Source organism: Diplotaxodon limnothrissa, linkage group LG5 (assembly GCF_057381915.1).
Source record: "Diplotaxodon limnothrissa isolate DT_005_m linkage group LG5, D_limnothrissa_male_GT1.1, whole genome shotgun sequence".
Lineage (NCBI taxonomy): Eukaryota > Metazoa > Chordata > Actinopteri > Cichliformes > Cichlidae > Diplotaxodon > Diplotaxodon limnothrissa.
Genome location: NC_140600.1, coordinates 17024458 through 17041322, shown reverse-complemented (window position 1 = coordinate 17041322; position 16865 = coordinate 17024458). Strand labels below are relative to the sequence as shown.

At 39.0% G+C, this 16865-nt stretch overlaps 1 protein-coding gene across 1 annotated transcript; it reads left to right on the top strand.

The window, feature by feature from the left end:
• The first annotated feature begins 12712 nt into the window (after positions 1 to 12712).
• Positions 12713 to 14319, top strand: LOC146631884 (uncharacterized). Its single transcript, XM_085353971.1, has 3 exons — positions 12713 to 13426; positions 13540 to 13708; positions 14220 to 14319. The coding sequence occupies exons 1-3, from the start codon at positions 12736 to 12738 to the stop codon at positions 14317 to 14319; spliced, it is 960 nt and encodes a 319-aa protein (XP_085210097.1). The 5' UTR covers positions 12713 to 12735.
• The last annotated feature ends 2546 nt before the right edge of the window (positions 14320 to 16865 follow it).

Here is a 16865-nt window from a genome sequence, read left to right as displayed (position 1 = left end):
AAAGAGCAATGTATGCATAAAATCATCTTAATTTTATTAGCTAACAAACAGAGCTAATAGTGATGGTTTGGTAAATAAAACCTGTGTATTACATGGCTAAAGCACTGCCGTTTAAAATAAAATACTTTTATTTTTAAATGTAGCATTTTTTTTAAAAGAAAAATATTAGTGTTGCCAAAAAGCCCTGTAAACTGGAGATGTGGCTGATATAAAAGGAAGAGTCTGATCTAACATTTATCTCCAACAATTTTCTTATTGTCTAACTTAACTTTCTTTTTTTTTTTTTTTTTTTTAAATTAGGTGCTGTTACATTAAATACTTACATGCTGCTATCTCACATGAGCCCTTTTCAGACATGCTTGCCTTATCAGCCTGTTAAACTTACGGCACATGTCATTGTTGTCAGGAGAAGAGTCTCTCTGTGTGTTGCAATGAAGGTGCTGCTGAAAGAAGCGTCCCCTGACCCTCTCACACAGGCTCGGACAGGTCCCTACCTGTTCTGTATTACGCAGCTAAAAGGCATCATAAAGGAATGTCTGCTGAGCTGAACACCTGTCAAAGAGCACAAGAGGCATGCGCTTTGGCATTCTTGTGTTTTTATCTATCCAGTAATGTGACTGGATGTATTTCAGACTTGTGCACAAAGTGGCACATTACAAGGTCTGACTTTAGTGAGGTTTGACCTCTACAGAAAAGTGTCCAAGGTGCATTAGGATACTGTGCGCATGTCTGAAAGTTACTCTTGTTTCATGATGTTGATTAAAAGGAGGATACATCTGTCAGGAGAGTGCACCACTATTTTGTGAGATTCTGTATAAAATCCACTGTTTCTGACCCATTATACATTTAGGAATTTTGTGATGTCTTTTTTTGTTTGTTTTAACGACATGCACTATTGCATTAGTCCTGGATGATGCAGGAATTGACACTATGACAGGACCAGGCAGTATTAGCAGAAACTGTGTGGTTTTTCAGGGATTTCATTCACAGTAGTGATCATTTAAATGTTTTTGGAGTGACCTCCCTCCACTTAAGAGTTATGATTGGTTTTTCATGGATTAAAGTCCTTCCTCTTCACAGTGATTGATCCCTTCACAGCAGATTCATCAGTTTCTCCTCTCAGGATTAATGCTGCATTCATAACTGGGGGCAGTTGAGAAGCATTAAACAGTTATGATCAATTTAATTTTTTCTCTGCTTGTAGCTGAAGTAAATACAAAAAAAGAAACTTGTATCCACGTATCGTGCAAAAAGATGAACGATAACGAAAGAGTGGTCTTTCCAGAGTGTGTCAGAGCTCAGTCGCTAAGGAGGCCTTGTCTCGCATCATTTGTCCCTCTACATGTGATGAATGCAGCATGGAAAAAAAAAAAAGAACTAAACTCCAGCACATCTTCTCAACTTACCAGCAGCCCAACTCACAGTCTTCTCTGGGACATCTTTGTTCCCCTGCGCACACATTATACTGTACAGTGTTGTATCAATATGTATTAAATGTTATTTTTTAATAAACTAGCAGTTGAGTATTTGTTGCTGTTGTCTCATATGTGGCCAAAGTATTCTAAGAGAGATTATTTTCATAGCCAATCACATCAAGCATCCAAAGGTACAAGACACTAATGTTTGCACATCTAGACAAAACTTCTGGCAGCTTGAATTTTCTTGTTTGACGAATTGCAATGTTCCAGTGAATTCTAAATAATACTACCCAGGATTTGAGCACAGCCTCTTCATATGGGAGGCAAATGTATAACTACTAAACTATGAAAGCGCCTCAGACTTTGGACAAATGAAGGTTATTTGTGCCATGGCTGTATTTAAGAATGCTGATTAAATGTGTGCTACTCAGTACCGCTAAATCAAGTCTTGAATGTAATTAAACTCCTACTGAGTTTCAGCTGCTTCAGAAAATTAATTCTAATTCATTGTCGCATCTTTAGCATTCAAGTTCCTTGGCCTTCGAAGTAAACATTGAAAACCATTTCTAAATAACACCTGTCTGCTCAAAAGCAATACAGTTTTGGAAAAGCTGGGGAAGTTTCTTAGAATGACAAGCTTTTGCTAGTTGTTGAGTCAGAGTAAGCTCAAGAACTGTTAGCTGTCAGCTTTACAGTGTTTATTAGCAGCACAGATTAGTTTGCAGTATGTCAATAACAAATTCCTGTCCCTGCAAAGATGGCTAATTTGGAGAAATCCACTGCCCCAAAACAATATATACTAAGTTGTAGTTAGGTTTGACTATTTTATATTCATTACACAATACATACACTTAGGGACACTGACCTGTTTCTCTTACTTTAGCATCAATGCCATGGCTTATCTGGAGAAAGAATGGAGTATGCTGTGCCTTTGTACTACACCACAATCAGTGAAATGTGCCATTTTCTTTAGTTACAATAATGCACTTTATAGGCATATAAAAACAAAGAAGCAGCATGTACAATCAAGAACCTTTAAACAGGCTGTCACAATGTGTTACTCGTCTCTTAATAATAATGCAGTCATGCTATTTTATATTGTAGTAACAGATTCACAACACCTGGTGGAGTCCTTTCCATGTGATTGTTGGTCATTAGTCTGACTGCAAGAGTGTGAAATATGAATGTAAATCTCATCTAATAAACAACAGCTTTTTTGGTGTTGAAACATTGAAGTGCTATACTGAACTTTCATATATTGAAAGCAAGTCATTATTATCAATGGACCTAATCCAAACTTGTGTCTATATGTTTTTGGGTGCATGCAGTCTTTTTCTGCAACAATTAGTGGAACAAAGCAATCACAGAAAGTTCTAGCAGCAATCCGGCAAATCATCTGGAACTGAAACAAGATGCTATCAAAGGCACTTTCACAACTTTTCAGACAGACAGGAGTATTCACTCAGTTTTGTGATATTTATCAAAGTTCTAACATCCTTGTTTGCATATCAGTTATTGAATCAGCAGCCGTGAATACTGAGAGTGACTTGAGCATCAAGCAGCCCTTCTGGAGCCGATCAAGTTTGCAGCCCACTCTGTGATCTGCAGTGAGATGTCACATCTCGTCAAAGTGCAAAGAGGAAGCAGTTATTGCACGAAGCAGGAAGTCTGAGGCGGCTCTAGCTGATATATTGCATTTTATTTGCTCATATCAAATTTCTGTGATAATACTGAGTTACTAAAGAGGGTCAGTTTGGAATGAAAACCCATTTTCTCTCTTGCTGAATAATTATATAAGCTAATCACAGTCAATCAAATCTCAACTCTTGTGCAATCAGCCAAAAGTGGCAAATGATTGCCTGTGTAAAAGAACTCAACTCATCTCATGCAATCAGCAGCAGTGATGGCTCTTTTCCCTGCTTTTCTTTGCCAAGCGCTTACGCACAAGTATCACTTAACTGGACTGTGACAAAAAAAATAATCATCCCTTGCATTTTTGTGGCCCACCATAATCCCACCATAAATATCTCTGATGCATACACATATTATGTTTATATTTCATTTCATTTTGTTTAAATATAGATATTGAAGCAGATCTTAATCAGGTTGCTTGGTACAGTTGTTTGTAGGGTTATTTCTTAGTTGCGCTGCAGCATGTGACAATAATTAAAAGCTACACTTTAGCTATTAGCAGTGGCTCATGGTCAAAGTAGCCATTCACTTTGCTTCAGATTCTCTTTCTTCCTAAATATGTCCCTCCATCTATTTACTTATCATGTCTTCCTTGTCTCTTCCTCACTTCTCCACAGCTGGTGCAGCTGCAGCAGCTTCCTGTGACTGTGAGACCTGGTTACTAGCTGTTACTAGTTGTTGCTAGTACTACTGTTCACGGTGTAGCAGCACTGACAGCTAACATAGTCAATTTGACATATTTAGCTGTATCTATTATTAGTTTCTTTTTAATGTTTTCCCTCAGCTTTTCAGCTCCACCTTTGCAAGTACTTCCACACTAAACTTTTTCTACAAGCTGCGTGAGCGCACAGCAAAGGGAGGGGAAGGGCCAGTCGTGTTAAGAGATTTGACTGAGAAATATAGTATCAGTAGGGATGGGAACTGATAAGAATTTAGCAATTCTGATTATCAATATCACTTAGTGATTCAATTGGCTTCACCACCACGTTACATTACAGACATTACATTCATGCAAATTAATTACATGGTGCGTGGTCAAATGTTTATGCATCTTAAAGCTATTTCCCCTCTTAGTTGTGCTCAGTTTTGGGGTCAGTACTGAAAAAAGTAATCATCGCACATATTACAAAGAACAATTTTCTTAAAAGTAATGCAGTATGTTACTTAATTGCACAGTTACTTTCATGTTACTCTGTAAATTGATTTGAAACGCACTGTCTCACTAATTAACCTGAGGCTACAGCCCCAGATGCCAAAACATATCACTATCCCAATGAGGACACACGCGATCTTTCTCTTAATATTTAGGTATGAACAAAGCCAACAACACAAATCACAGATGAAAACCAGTACAAAGAAGAACCGGTTCTCAAGTCCCATCCATAAGTGTCTGTAATGAAAATGAATGAATGGGCTGCTGTCGGTGCTTTTACAGCCCACAAATGAGTTGGCATACTGGGAAAATGCCTGGGATACCAGATTACCAGTCCAGCCCTGGAAAAATAGAAAAGAGGGAATGTCTGCAGGAGGGCCTGATGCAGAAGACTAAGGATTTTAGTCATGTGCCAACAGAAGAGTGACTAATACTCAAAGGACAGATGAAGTTTTTATAGAGTTTGAAAACAAATTCTCACACTGAAATATTTCTGGTACAGAATGTTCATCATGAAAACAAATGGCCACCTCACAGCCGCGTGGTAGCCTATGTCACCATGTCCAGGTTCATGCTCCTCCAAAAGTGCAAAAAATTAAGTGTCTGTAATTCAGTGCTCTTGCCCTGATGAAGTTAACTATTTTAGTTACAGTATCAAAGACATGGTTATTTTCATATATTTAAGTGGCTTTTAGCTTTTAGAGCAGCATAAGACAGGAAAGATGGAAGAATGCTGCATCACTTGCTGTAATACTGAACTTAAAAGTACAAACATGCAAAACTCAAAAGCTAGAAACTAGAAACTAAAAACTAGAAACAAACTACCAGGAGGAGAACATTAAGAGGAGAACATGGCACATAAGAAAACAGAGAGCAGGCAGGGATGAGGCATCAGCAGAGGAAGACAGAGGACTTAAGTACACACAGGATCACCATCAACCATTTCTTCCTTTTCAAAGGGAGTTTTTCCTCCCCACTGTCGCCAAGTGTTTGCTCATATGGAATCACACGATTGTTGGGCTTTCTCTGGAAAAGAGAAAACAGAAAAACAATCAGGTGATTGTATAAAGGGCAGTGAGGTGACAGTGATTTGACACTATAAGAATGAAATGGAAATGATTTGAATTAAACTGAATTAACTAACAGAAAATTAGTTTTTACCTTTATGTCTCTTTTCTTCTTTTGTGTCTCCGTGCAGGTATGATGACTGTTTATTTTGCTAAAATCTTCTTTCAGTACTTTACTCAAACTCAACCTGACTACATAGAGTAAAGACCAGCATATGTGTACTAAAGACAAGACACAGGCTCACCTTTAAGTAAGAGGAAAGGAAAGAAAACTGTCTTGAGACGTTATCTTAGAACTAGCAGAGAATGTGCTGTGTTATTAAGATGTTTCATACTTTTGTATGTTTGTATTTCTAAATGATTCACAATAAAGCTGCAGAAAACTGTTGAAAGAGAAGCATTGTCAGAAGCAGTGTCTGAGCATCTTTATTGATTTATCCCCTTTTCAGAGCGTAACACTTGCATGGCCGGCGTGCCAGATTACCAGTCCAACTTTTTCCAACTTTTATCAAAACCTTGCTGACTTTGAAAAGAGTTTAGTAAAAATGTAGCCCTAATGTTGAGTATAAAGTGTACAGGTACACCTGTTTGCCTGCCTTGTTGTAATGCAACTCTCTAATCAGCCAACCACAGATCAGTAATTCAAAGTATTTTAGGCAAGTAGACATGGCCAAGACAGCCTGATGACGTTGAAACTGAGCATCAGGAAGAATAGAATAGAATAGAATAGAATAGAATACTTTTATTTGTCAATTTCTTCAAATGTACTTGCCATACAAAGGAATTGAAATTACGTTTCACACTGTCCCATGCGTAGACATTGACAACAATAAGGTGCAGATGCACAACAAAAACAGCCCTAACAATAAAGTAATAAATAGTAATATAATAATATAAATAGTGCTAAAAGAAATACTAAAAATATATATATAGTTGCAGGTGTGTGCAATTGCAATGCAAGTCAGGAATGTTTTCAGTTCTTGGTTCAGAGAGTGTTTCTTTGTTGGAGAGTGTGCGTGGGTGAGGGGGAGTAGAGTCCAATCTGTCTTCCTATACTTCTGCCAATCTGGTGATTCTGCTGGCTGGGAGTCGGGAGGGAAGAGAGTTCAGCAGTCTCACAGCCTGGTGGATGAAGCTGTTGGTGAGCCTGGTAGTGCGGGAGTGGAGACTTCTGTATCTCTTTCCAGAGGGCAGGAGGCTGAACAGACAGTGCGCGGGGTGGGTTGCATCGTTGACAATTGTGATGGCTTTGCGGGTGAGGCGAGTGGTGTAAATGTCTTGCAGGGAGGGGAGTGGTACACCAACTATCCTCTCAGCTGTTCTCACAATGCGTTGTAGAGCTTTTCTGTTATAGTCAGTGCAGCTACCGCCCCACACAGTGATGCAGCTGGAGAGGATACTTTCAATAGTGCCTCTGTAGAATGTAGTCAGGATGGGTGGTGGAGCACTTGCCCGCTTGAGTTTGCGCAGGAAGTAGAGGCGCTGTTGTGCTTTCTTGGCCAGTGATGCTGTGCTGGTGGTCCAAGAGAGGTCCTCACTGATGTGCACCCCCAGGAACTTGGTGCTGCTCACCCTCTCCACCGCAGCGCCGTCGATGGTCAATGGGGGGTGACAGGTGTGGCCTCTCTGGAAGTTGACAATAATCTCCTTGGTCTTACTGACATTTAGCAGGAGGTTGTTGTCTCTGCACCACGTGGTCAGGAGCTCAACCTCTTTCCTGTAGTGGGTCTCATCGCCCTTGATGATGAGCCCCACCAGCGTTGTGTCGTCCGCAAACTTCACAAGGTGGTTGGAGCTGTAGGTTGGTGTGCAGTCATGTGTCAACAGGGTGAAGAGCAGAGGACTGAGCACACAGCCTTGTGGAGCCCCCGTGCTCAGGGTGATGCTGTTTGAGACCTTGTTGCCCACACGCACCGCTTGAGGCCTCTGGCTGAGGAAATCCAGCAGCCAGTTGCAGAGGGAGGTGCTGAGGCCCAGTCTGTCCAGTTTACAGATGAGTTGTTGTGGTATTGTGGAAAGGTGAGTAAAAGTGTGTTGGTTGTTGTTGGTAGTGTTTCAGAAAGTGCTGGTCTGCTGGGTCTCCAGGGTTTACAGAAAATATCCTGTGAGCATCAGTTTTCTGGGTGAAAATACCTTGTTGAGGTTAGAAGAGAATGACCAGAGAGCCTCGAAGCTGATTTAAGGGCAACAGTAACTCAATCAAGCACTTGTTACAAACAAACTATGCAGAAGAGCATCCCTGAAAGCATACCTGTTTCAAGTAAACCTCTGACAGTGTGTTACTGTATTTGCTCGTACATACATATTTGAAAAATCTCAAAGTAATTTGATTGAAAATGCTAACCCAATGCTGGACAGTATTCAGGAAAGTCAGTGATCTACAGCTGTAACTGACAAAAGTACAAACTGTTTCGATAGTAAAGTATGCGTAGAACCAGTAGCAGTGTGCATAAGAATGTCAAGAATCTCAAATGTGGGTTCGGAAACGTGTTACTGATTTGAAAACTGCAATAACAGTAGCGAGAATGACTTTTCTGCTGTGAGAATAGCACCAAAGCGATCGCGAAAAACTACAATCTGAGCCAGTGTCTCATCGCAGGCCTGCACTGTTTCATAAATCTTCCCTTTTGCTCCTGCTGCTCTCCTCCTGTCACAAATTACTCATGACACTATAAGCATCAGGAAACAGATGAGGAAAAAAAAAAAAGAAAACTCAGGACAAAGCACAGACCACTGTATAGTACACTAATGCAATGCTATTAAGCTAGGTGAGAGTTGTGACTGACAAAAACTTTTCAAATGAACTGTGAAATTATTGCCTCAAAGCAATAACAAAATGTGCTTAGTAGTGATGAAGTATGTGTAGAACCAATAGCATTGTGAAATTGTGTACAAACACAACGCAAAAGACTAATGCAGGCGAGGAAACACATTCACAATGTGAGAACTGCATTAAGAGTGGTGAGAATAATCTTACTGATGTGAGAATTGCTTCAAAGCGACTGAGAAACTGTAAGGCAACCACACGGGAAGAAAGCTGCAATGTGGCAATAAGCCATAAAAGAAAGAAAACCCATCTAACAGCGTCTTCTTTTCTAGAAACAGAGGCACTGTCATTTCTCATAGTCCACAGGCCTCACAGTTTACTACTCCTTTGACAGAGTAGTCCAGTCATAATTATAGCGAGCCTGTTCGGTCATCAAACATCACAGTTTGGTGTACTTGCCATCCCTTGCACTCCAGTAAAGCTTTTACAGTCATCATGATGACAAAGCTGTCATATCTAACAGAGCTGTACTTTGTGTAATGTGGGCAGTCAAAGAGGCTTACTTTTGGTCGGCACACATACTGATAATTCTTCTTCTCTCACTCCTATCATGTAACTATGTAACCGTAAGTGCTATGTAAAAGTACACCATAAAGACTCATATAATAACCCTTTCTATGTAACCCTCTATATATACTGTTGCTTAAGTCATTCATGGAAAGTTGCTGTCTTAAAAGGAATTGATGAGGAAACAATGGCTGTAGTTACTGGAACCAGGCTTAAACCTTTGGTTTATGTAAAGCCAAGATTTTACTTTTATGTTTATTCTTTTTATACAGTTTAAAAATATAAGATGTGAACTTGCCACTTTTTTGGAAGAGTGCTGATTTACATCCTTAGTCTCTGGACACGACACATAAAACTGTTATTATATACAAAAGCCATGCACCAAAAAACACAAAACTAAAAGAAAAATGTAGATAATAAAGCCAATTAAGTGAGTTGATATGGTTAGGGATGTTCACTGTGGACTAACCCCTAAGCCCTCAAGACATTACCTGGATCTGCTCTGTGGTCAATAATCTTTTAATACACACCTCTACTAACAACTGTAAAAGGATGCTTGTATTGTCAGACCTCTCCATTTATCTGTAGGAACACACACTTCCTGTAAAAATGATATTTTCGCTACATTCACTCAGTCCTTAAGGTCTAAAAACACTGGGACAATAATCTATGACCTAATTAGTGTTTCTTTGTCTGACAGTTGTTGATTGAGAGAACAGAGAGATGAACATGTTCTCCAGGAAACATTTATATGCTGGCCTCCGATGAACATTTAAACCTCGTAACAAAGTGATTCATTGCTCTCACTAGTTAAAAACACCTCAGGTTTAAAATTTGAAGTGTACAGCCTTGATCAAACGAAGCTAAGATACAGAAAAGAAAGGATGCTGCCATCTGTCCCAGGATATGTAAGACTCGGAGTTGAGTCACAGATCTGCTGTTGGACGTCTACCAGGAAACAAGAGGAAAAAAATATTCCCCCACACAAAACACCACCAGTTTCCACCAGTTTCTTTGTGTGACTGTGGTGACCCATTCCTGTTTTTGTCACAGTCACACAAGTCAGCTTTGTGTGGCAGGTACACACATTTTCAGGACATCGATTCAGTTTTCCTTCTCTTCAGTGGAGCGGTATTCATCCTATCAGAGAAGTCTGCAGGGAGTCTGTAACAGAGATCTGACTTTCTGCAAGCAGAGTCTGTGCTGTTATTCACAAGACAACACTGAAGTAAAAACTTCACTTTACTATGACAAAAACCAGAACTCATTCAACTTTGGGGAGATGTTACGGTTACAATAAAGCCTATTCCAGCTGTCACACAGAAAGTCACAAGCCTATCACAGGGCCAACATGAGAGACAGACAACCATTTATGGTCAAATTCTGTCAGGGCACTGGGTTTGTGACCCAGCATTTTGAGTTTATTTTGTATGTCTGATTTCTTATGATGTATTAGAGTAATGGTAAGTTCTACTGTTATTATTAGTATGTCTTAGGTTTTGTTTAGTTAAAATTTCATCCATGCTCCCTTGTTTGTGTTGTTTTCTGTTTCCTGTGTAAGTCACTTGTACTTTACGTATGATTTTTAGTTATGTCTAAGCCTCGTTCCCCTTATCTGTTTCCCTGTTCCTCTCCTTGTGTATCCTTCTGTCTCCCCAGTCTGTTATGTTTCATGTCTGCGTTTTCCATGTCATATTGTCAGGCTTGTGCTGTCACAGTCTTCGTCTCATTATGTTTCCTGGTTTATTTTGACAGTCTCGTGTTCCATGTTCAATGTGTTTAGTTTTGCTTCACCTGTGGCGTCATGTTCATTTGTGTCAGCTGTGTTCCCCGTGTGTGTCCACGTCCCTCACCACCCTTCTGTGTATTTAAGCTGTCTCTGAGGTTTTTTCATGTTCAGGTTTTTAATCATGTTCAAGATTTTGTTCTTCGCCTCTTTTGTTTTTAGCATTTTGTTTTTTCCACTTTAGTTCTAGTTAGTTTGGCCTCAGTGTGCATCTGCCTTTTTTTTGTACCTTTTTTCCAGCCAAAAATGAACTGCTTGACTTTTGTTAAATTATAGTTTCGTTCCGAGCATCTGGATTTGGGTCCTTCTCCCTCAGCACGGTCTGCCAGTGCAAATGTGACACATTCATGCCCATTTAGCACCACCAAGACAGGGTGCCTGTAATGGAGCACACGCAGGCACTTTTCTAGCATCAGGTTAGACCTCCTTTTGCCTCAGAACTGCCTTAATTCCTCATGGTGCTGGAAACATTCCTCTGATTTTGGTCCATACTGACATACTAGCTTTACACCGTTACTGCAGATTTGTAGGCTGTGCATCCAAAAAAGTGCTCCATTGGACTGAGATTAAATAAGGTGCTGAAAATTAGAGAATTTCTGGTTCCACTATGATGCTCCATTGGATTAACATCTGGTGACTGTCATGTTCAACAAACCAGTTTGAGATGGTTTGAGCTTTGTGACAGTGCAGGGCATGATCAACTGTACAACCCCATGTCGCTTATTTAATTTGGATATATCCAAATGGAGCTAAAAAGTACTCCGGAAACCACACAGACGGACAAACATCCTGTTTCCAAGTACATATCGTCTAAATACCCCATCATCTCAAACAATGATGAGTTATATCCTCGTTAAGATTACATTTTTGATGTAATATGTACATACAAAAAAGAGGAGGAACACATTAATTTATCACACTTTGTATTTCCTGCAGCTTTTGCTTGACTGCTCTCTGTGCTGGTATGATCCCACTTTTATCTCAAGATACAACACTAGCTCTGGAGGAAATTAAAGCATATATTGTACTCTGGCAGGAGCTTAAATGACTTTGGTGCAAGACAAAAAATAAATATATTTTAAAAAGCCTAAAATAAGCCTGCATAAGTACTTCTAAAGTCACTAAATAAGTCAGTAATTTTCTTTTACTGTACACTGTAAAAAAGGGCAGTGAAATTGACATAAAAACCATGTAAAACCCCTAGAGAAATGTATAGTAAACCCCAAAACACAACTTTCCTGTTTCGATCACAGTGAATTATTGTAAACCTTTAAACAGAATGTTCCTGTTATATTTACAACATGAATGTGTGATTATAATCAAATTTATTGGTTAAAACTACAAATACTGTGAATAAAAACAGTGAAACACCGTAATACTCATAACCAAACAATCATGTTAATTTGACATGCAAATACTGTAAAAATCACAGTTTTAGTCAGTTTTTCTTAAAAACACATGACGTATATGTAAGTCACTTTACAACTGCATGGATGTACTGGGCCTACTTTTAACATGATTCATGAAATGATGCAAAGTCATGGATTGGACTAATAAAAATGTTTTCACAGAAGATGTCATTGTGAACCTGAGAGGTTGCCTCTCCATTTATAGGCTATATAAAAATATACAATTAAAATTGTTTACATCATGTTTTTTTCTTAAATCATTTGCAGCCTATTGTAGGGTAACCAATAAGAAATTATTATTTAACGACCAAGTAATGCTTCTGTCATAATGCTTGTATTCTTTATGTTTCTTTTAATTGCAATGTGATACTTAGACTAGAATACTTTTTTGGGTTAGGTCAGCAATGTCTCATTATTACAGGCTAAACAAACTTACAGTGCCTCCCATAGGATCTCTATGGTGCCTCATCTCCACAGAGCTGTAAGCTACTTCAGGCCACTCACAGTTGCACTGAGCGCGCCTAATTTTGAATGTGCATCTGAAGCTCGTCTCTGATTGGATAATGACGTGAGGGCGGGAGGAGAAGAGCGCCTAGTTCACGACTATAGCTAACGAGCCAGCACGAGAGAGAAGACGGGAGAAGAAAACATCGAACTTTCAGCAACTACGTTGTTAGGACAAATTACAAACATACGATTTCAAGTGTTTTTTGAGGATCTGTGTTTGTTCGTCAGAAAGTCTGCACGGTAAGTTCAATATCTTGGCGACTTTTTTCGAGATAAAAGCACCAGTTGATATTTAGACCAAGGCTCATAACCTAGCGCTAGCATGCTAGTTCAGCTGAAAAGCACAGGCAAACTTTAGAAATACTAAAAATGATCATCTGCGTCTTTTGTAAAAAGGTATTGGTCACATTAAGAGGCTATGTACTACATTGCAGAGTGCATAAGAATGAGCCTTGTTGTATTTTTAAATGTGTTGGCGCCAATTGCAGCCAAACATTCACCACGTACTCTGCTTTCAAGGGGCATTTTTATCGTGTGCACAATGCACCTGCACTTCAAGCTACTCCTAAAGCTCTTGTTGCAGATTTAAAATGTGCAGTTTCATTATGTGCCCGCCATTTTCAAACAGTGAAAGAGCTAGTGTCTCACTTAAATGATCATATTGCAGGGGGCAGGTCTGTGTCATGTCCAGTAAGTGGTTGTAAGCATATGTTTACAAAAAAGTCATCATTTACTTCTCACATGTGTAGGAAGCATAAAGCTTGTTCCCCAGATGGTATTGATGACATGTACAAGGAATCTCGTCCTCAGCCCCCAAATGACAGTACAGAATATTCAGAAAACACACATGAAACCATGGCATCTGCTAGTTCAGCCAGTGATATGCCAGAGAAGGATAGTCATTCTTATCTCAGAAACATGTGTCTCTTTTACCTTAAACAGCTACTCAGCTACTTTGAAGAGAAGGAGGAGTCCATGCTTCTCTGTGTTGAAGATACATGTCTGGCAGATGAGGTACAACTGGAGCAAGTGCCTCTGACACCCACTATTATCATGTGTGGTAAGTCTGTTTCATATCTCTCTCTCTCTCTTTTTTTTTTAAGTGCATTTTTTATAGAATGTCATGTGACTGCCGTGTTTATTGATATAACCTGTTAAATAATTTCTTCACAGGACAGTCCTGCTATTCCTCAAGAAGATACATGCTGAGTGTTGATCGGCACCTCGTCAGCACAAACATATCCTCCTTCATTTCTGCACTGTGCCTCATGTTCGGGAGCTACTACAATTTCAACATCCATTATCCATCTGAGCTGGCTTCCACTTTAGAGTTTCTTCAGAGGTGAACAAATATGGCTTTGTTATTTCTTATAACTGAGACTCTGGGATCTGGAGTCTGGCTTTGATGTGGTTTGAGTCCAGGTCTGGCTCTGAGTCTCGGTCGGCTTTGGAGCCGGTTTCAGTTGTTTTTTCTGTTTTTTGTTGTTGTTTTTTTTGTTTGTTTGGTTTTTTTAAATACATTAACAGTCTGAATCTGGGTCCAAGCCTGGCCGAGACTCAGGGCTAGACCAAGCGTCAACTGACGTCTGACTACCTATAACCTTTGCTTTGGATTTTAACAATGCTAAAGTGTGACATATCACTGCAGAAGACACTCGTGAAGGGTGCCAATACTTTTGACCATGCATTGTTCACTTCCCCACAGCATTTTGGTTATACTTTGTCTTGAACGTGGTCATGGCCATGACTGTATATATATGTATATACTTAATTTTTACTTACTTTGTATGTGTATTTTAACTGATCAATTATAAAAATGCTTAATAAACTTTTATATGATTGTTATTCTACAGGTGTTTCTTCTCCATAAACCCAGAAAAAGGAACCAAAGTAGAGAACAAAAACTCAAAGCGTCATCTCAGTGTGAACCCTCGAGTCCTCACCCTGATTTAGGATCTCGCCGACCACGAGTGGCGCTAAGCCTAAATCTTGACTCTCTGTGGACTGTTAGTTTTACTTTGTTAATTTTGTTCCACAATGTGTACTGGAACCTTTTACTGGTCGAATGCATGAAGCCAATTCATGAAGATGTTCTTTCTTTGTAGGAATGTTCTTTATTTACATAAGAAAAGAAAAAAAACAACATGCTGCTACTGCAGTGTTTCTAGACCACATGTGTAGGTTTGTTTCACCACGTGGTTTTGCTGATGTTTTCTGACCAGGGCCATGGTTGTGGTGACAGCAGGGTGCGTGTTGCGTTGCACGGTGATTATGATCATTTTTGGCACAATATGTGTTTTTTGTTTTAAAGTCTTAACAGGTTAGTTAACTTTTTCTGGTGGAGGGTCTAACAAATGCTTGTTTCATGAACATGGTTCTTGCTTTGCAGGAATGTTCCACAGCTTTTATAGCCTATATTTTGATTGAATTGTGTAGTTGCTGTGTGCCTTGCATATTGTGTTAGTTGGAAAAATGGATCCATTTGCTGTCATTTTGCTAATGTGGCTGCAAAATAAATTTCCCAAAAGTGATATTTTCCTCTCTTGTGTTTTCTCATGTGTATTTTTGCATGTTTGGGTGTAGGCGTAGCAGTAAGAAATTTGCTGGGTTATGGTTAAAATTTTACATTAAAACATATAATATTCAGCATAGATTTTATGTATAATTTACAGAGCAGCTCCATTTAATATGCACAGTTTCACCGTAGTTCTACCATTTTAAATTAGTTCTTTGTACGATATTTCCCTGTTAATTTTGCAGTTTATGGATCCACAAAAAGCATTTATTACTTGTAAAAGATACAGGAAATAGTGTATTTATATATCACATCTATGTGTGAAATTAACTTCTTTTTCCTGTAGATTTAACAGTTTTAATCTGAGATTCATTCACTGTAAATCAATTTACAAGTTGCATCTGTAAAGCGTTTTTACAGGAAGTCCCTGGTAACCCCAGCTGCCAGGGTTTTCCTGTAAAAACAGCACGTTTTTTTTTACAGTGTACTGATGTCTCCCAGGGTTACCTAGAAACACACAAGACTGTTGCTGTACCAGCATTACAGATCTTTTCTGTGAGTGATATTGTAGGGGTGCACTCGTTAGCGCTGTCCCCTCCTAGCAAGAAAGATCTTGGTTTGAATTTGCTGTGATCCTTTCTGTGTGGAGTTTCTATTGTTTCTGCCAGGTGCTAGGTTAATTAGTGCAGTGATTGTAAGCTGGCTTTAGTTGTGAATGCAAGCGTAACTCTCTTTGTGTTTGTCCTTTGTAACAAAGATGTGCAACTGTGGTAACCGAACCTCTTTTTTCCCTTCATATTGAAACTCATTGCTAAAAGGCAGAGGTGGGACCAAGTCATTGTTTTGCAAGTCTCAAGTAAGTCTCAAGTCTTTATCCTCAAGTCTCAAGTCAAGTCTCAAGTAATGTCAGGCAAGTCAGAGTCGAGTCTCAAGTCACTGGTGTAAAAGTCCGAGTCAAGTCACAAGTCTGAAACTTTGAATTTCAAGTCCTTTCGAGTCTTTAAAAAAAAAAAAGAAAAAATAATGTTGCAGTTATGCTAAATGTAAATATTAGACCATGTAATTTTAAAATCTGTGTTTTTCTCAACACATGACAAAATAGTGAACTTAGAAAATATACACAAATTGTGAAATTGCACCTCTTTAAAATGCAGCTCAATTAAACCTAGCTCCAAGAATAATTTTCACCGACAGTTCTGAGATAAGCTGCATGTTATTCTTGGATGCGGTTGTAGGACCAGCTTTAAAATCGCATGACAAAAATATCATACACATTAAAAAAAACTGTATCACCAACGTAGCCTGGACAACATTTGCTAGTTAGATGAAGTCAGCTATCTCATCATAGCATATTTATATGCATATTTATAATCATACGGTTCTTGGAGTGAGTGCACACACTCATGAAGTTTAGTAACTTCAGGTCACTGCAACAAGCCCAGGTACAGTTTACCGACGGATGGGTGCAGGACCTTGAAATGCACCGTGTAGAACGAAAGACCATCGTACGTATCATAAGTTTACCAGTCTCACAAATTGTCGTCATAAATACACATTCCTTAACCGTTTATTAATAGGACCTTTGAGCTCAACGGTAATTAATTAGTAGTGGAAATAATTTCTGGTACCCATCACAGAAATGTAGCAGTGACAATAATATTGTATGCTGTAATCGTACTGGGCAATTAGTGATACAAAACAACTGTTTTATCCTGTGAATAAAAGTATATGTTTTTGTCAATGTACCATAATAACAGAAGCGAAACGCAATATTGTGTCAGGACAATTCACTATTTATGCACAATAAATAAAGGAGCATAGCGCCACAATTTCTGTTCAGCGCCAGACTTGCTTGTAACCTATATCACTAATTATGTTATGAAAATGACGTATTAACTACTAAAAAACACTGACCTTCGTGTAAATGCTTGGAGCAGACTAACCTGTGAGCTGGAGGGTTCTGGGACGTTATATTTGATCTTTG

What these genes read in the sequence shown, in the direction of transcription:
- LOC146631884 (XM_085353971.1), top strand. Translation starts at nt 12,736, where the DNA reads ATGATCATCTGCGTCTTTTGTAAAAAGGTATTGGTCACATTAAGAGGC. An exon ending in ACCCACTATTATCATGTGTG is followed by an intron (nt 13,427 to 13,539) that starts GTAAGTCTGTTT and finishes ATTTCTTCACAG; the next exon opens with GACAGTCCTGCTATTCCTCA. An exon ending in ACTTTAGAGTTTCTTCAGAG is followed by an intron (nt 13,709 to 14,219) that starts GTGAACAAATAT and finishes GTTATTCTACAG; the next exon opens with GTGTTTCTTCTCCATAAACC.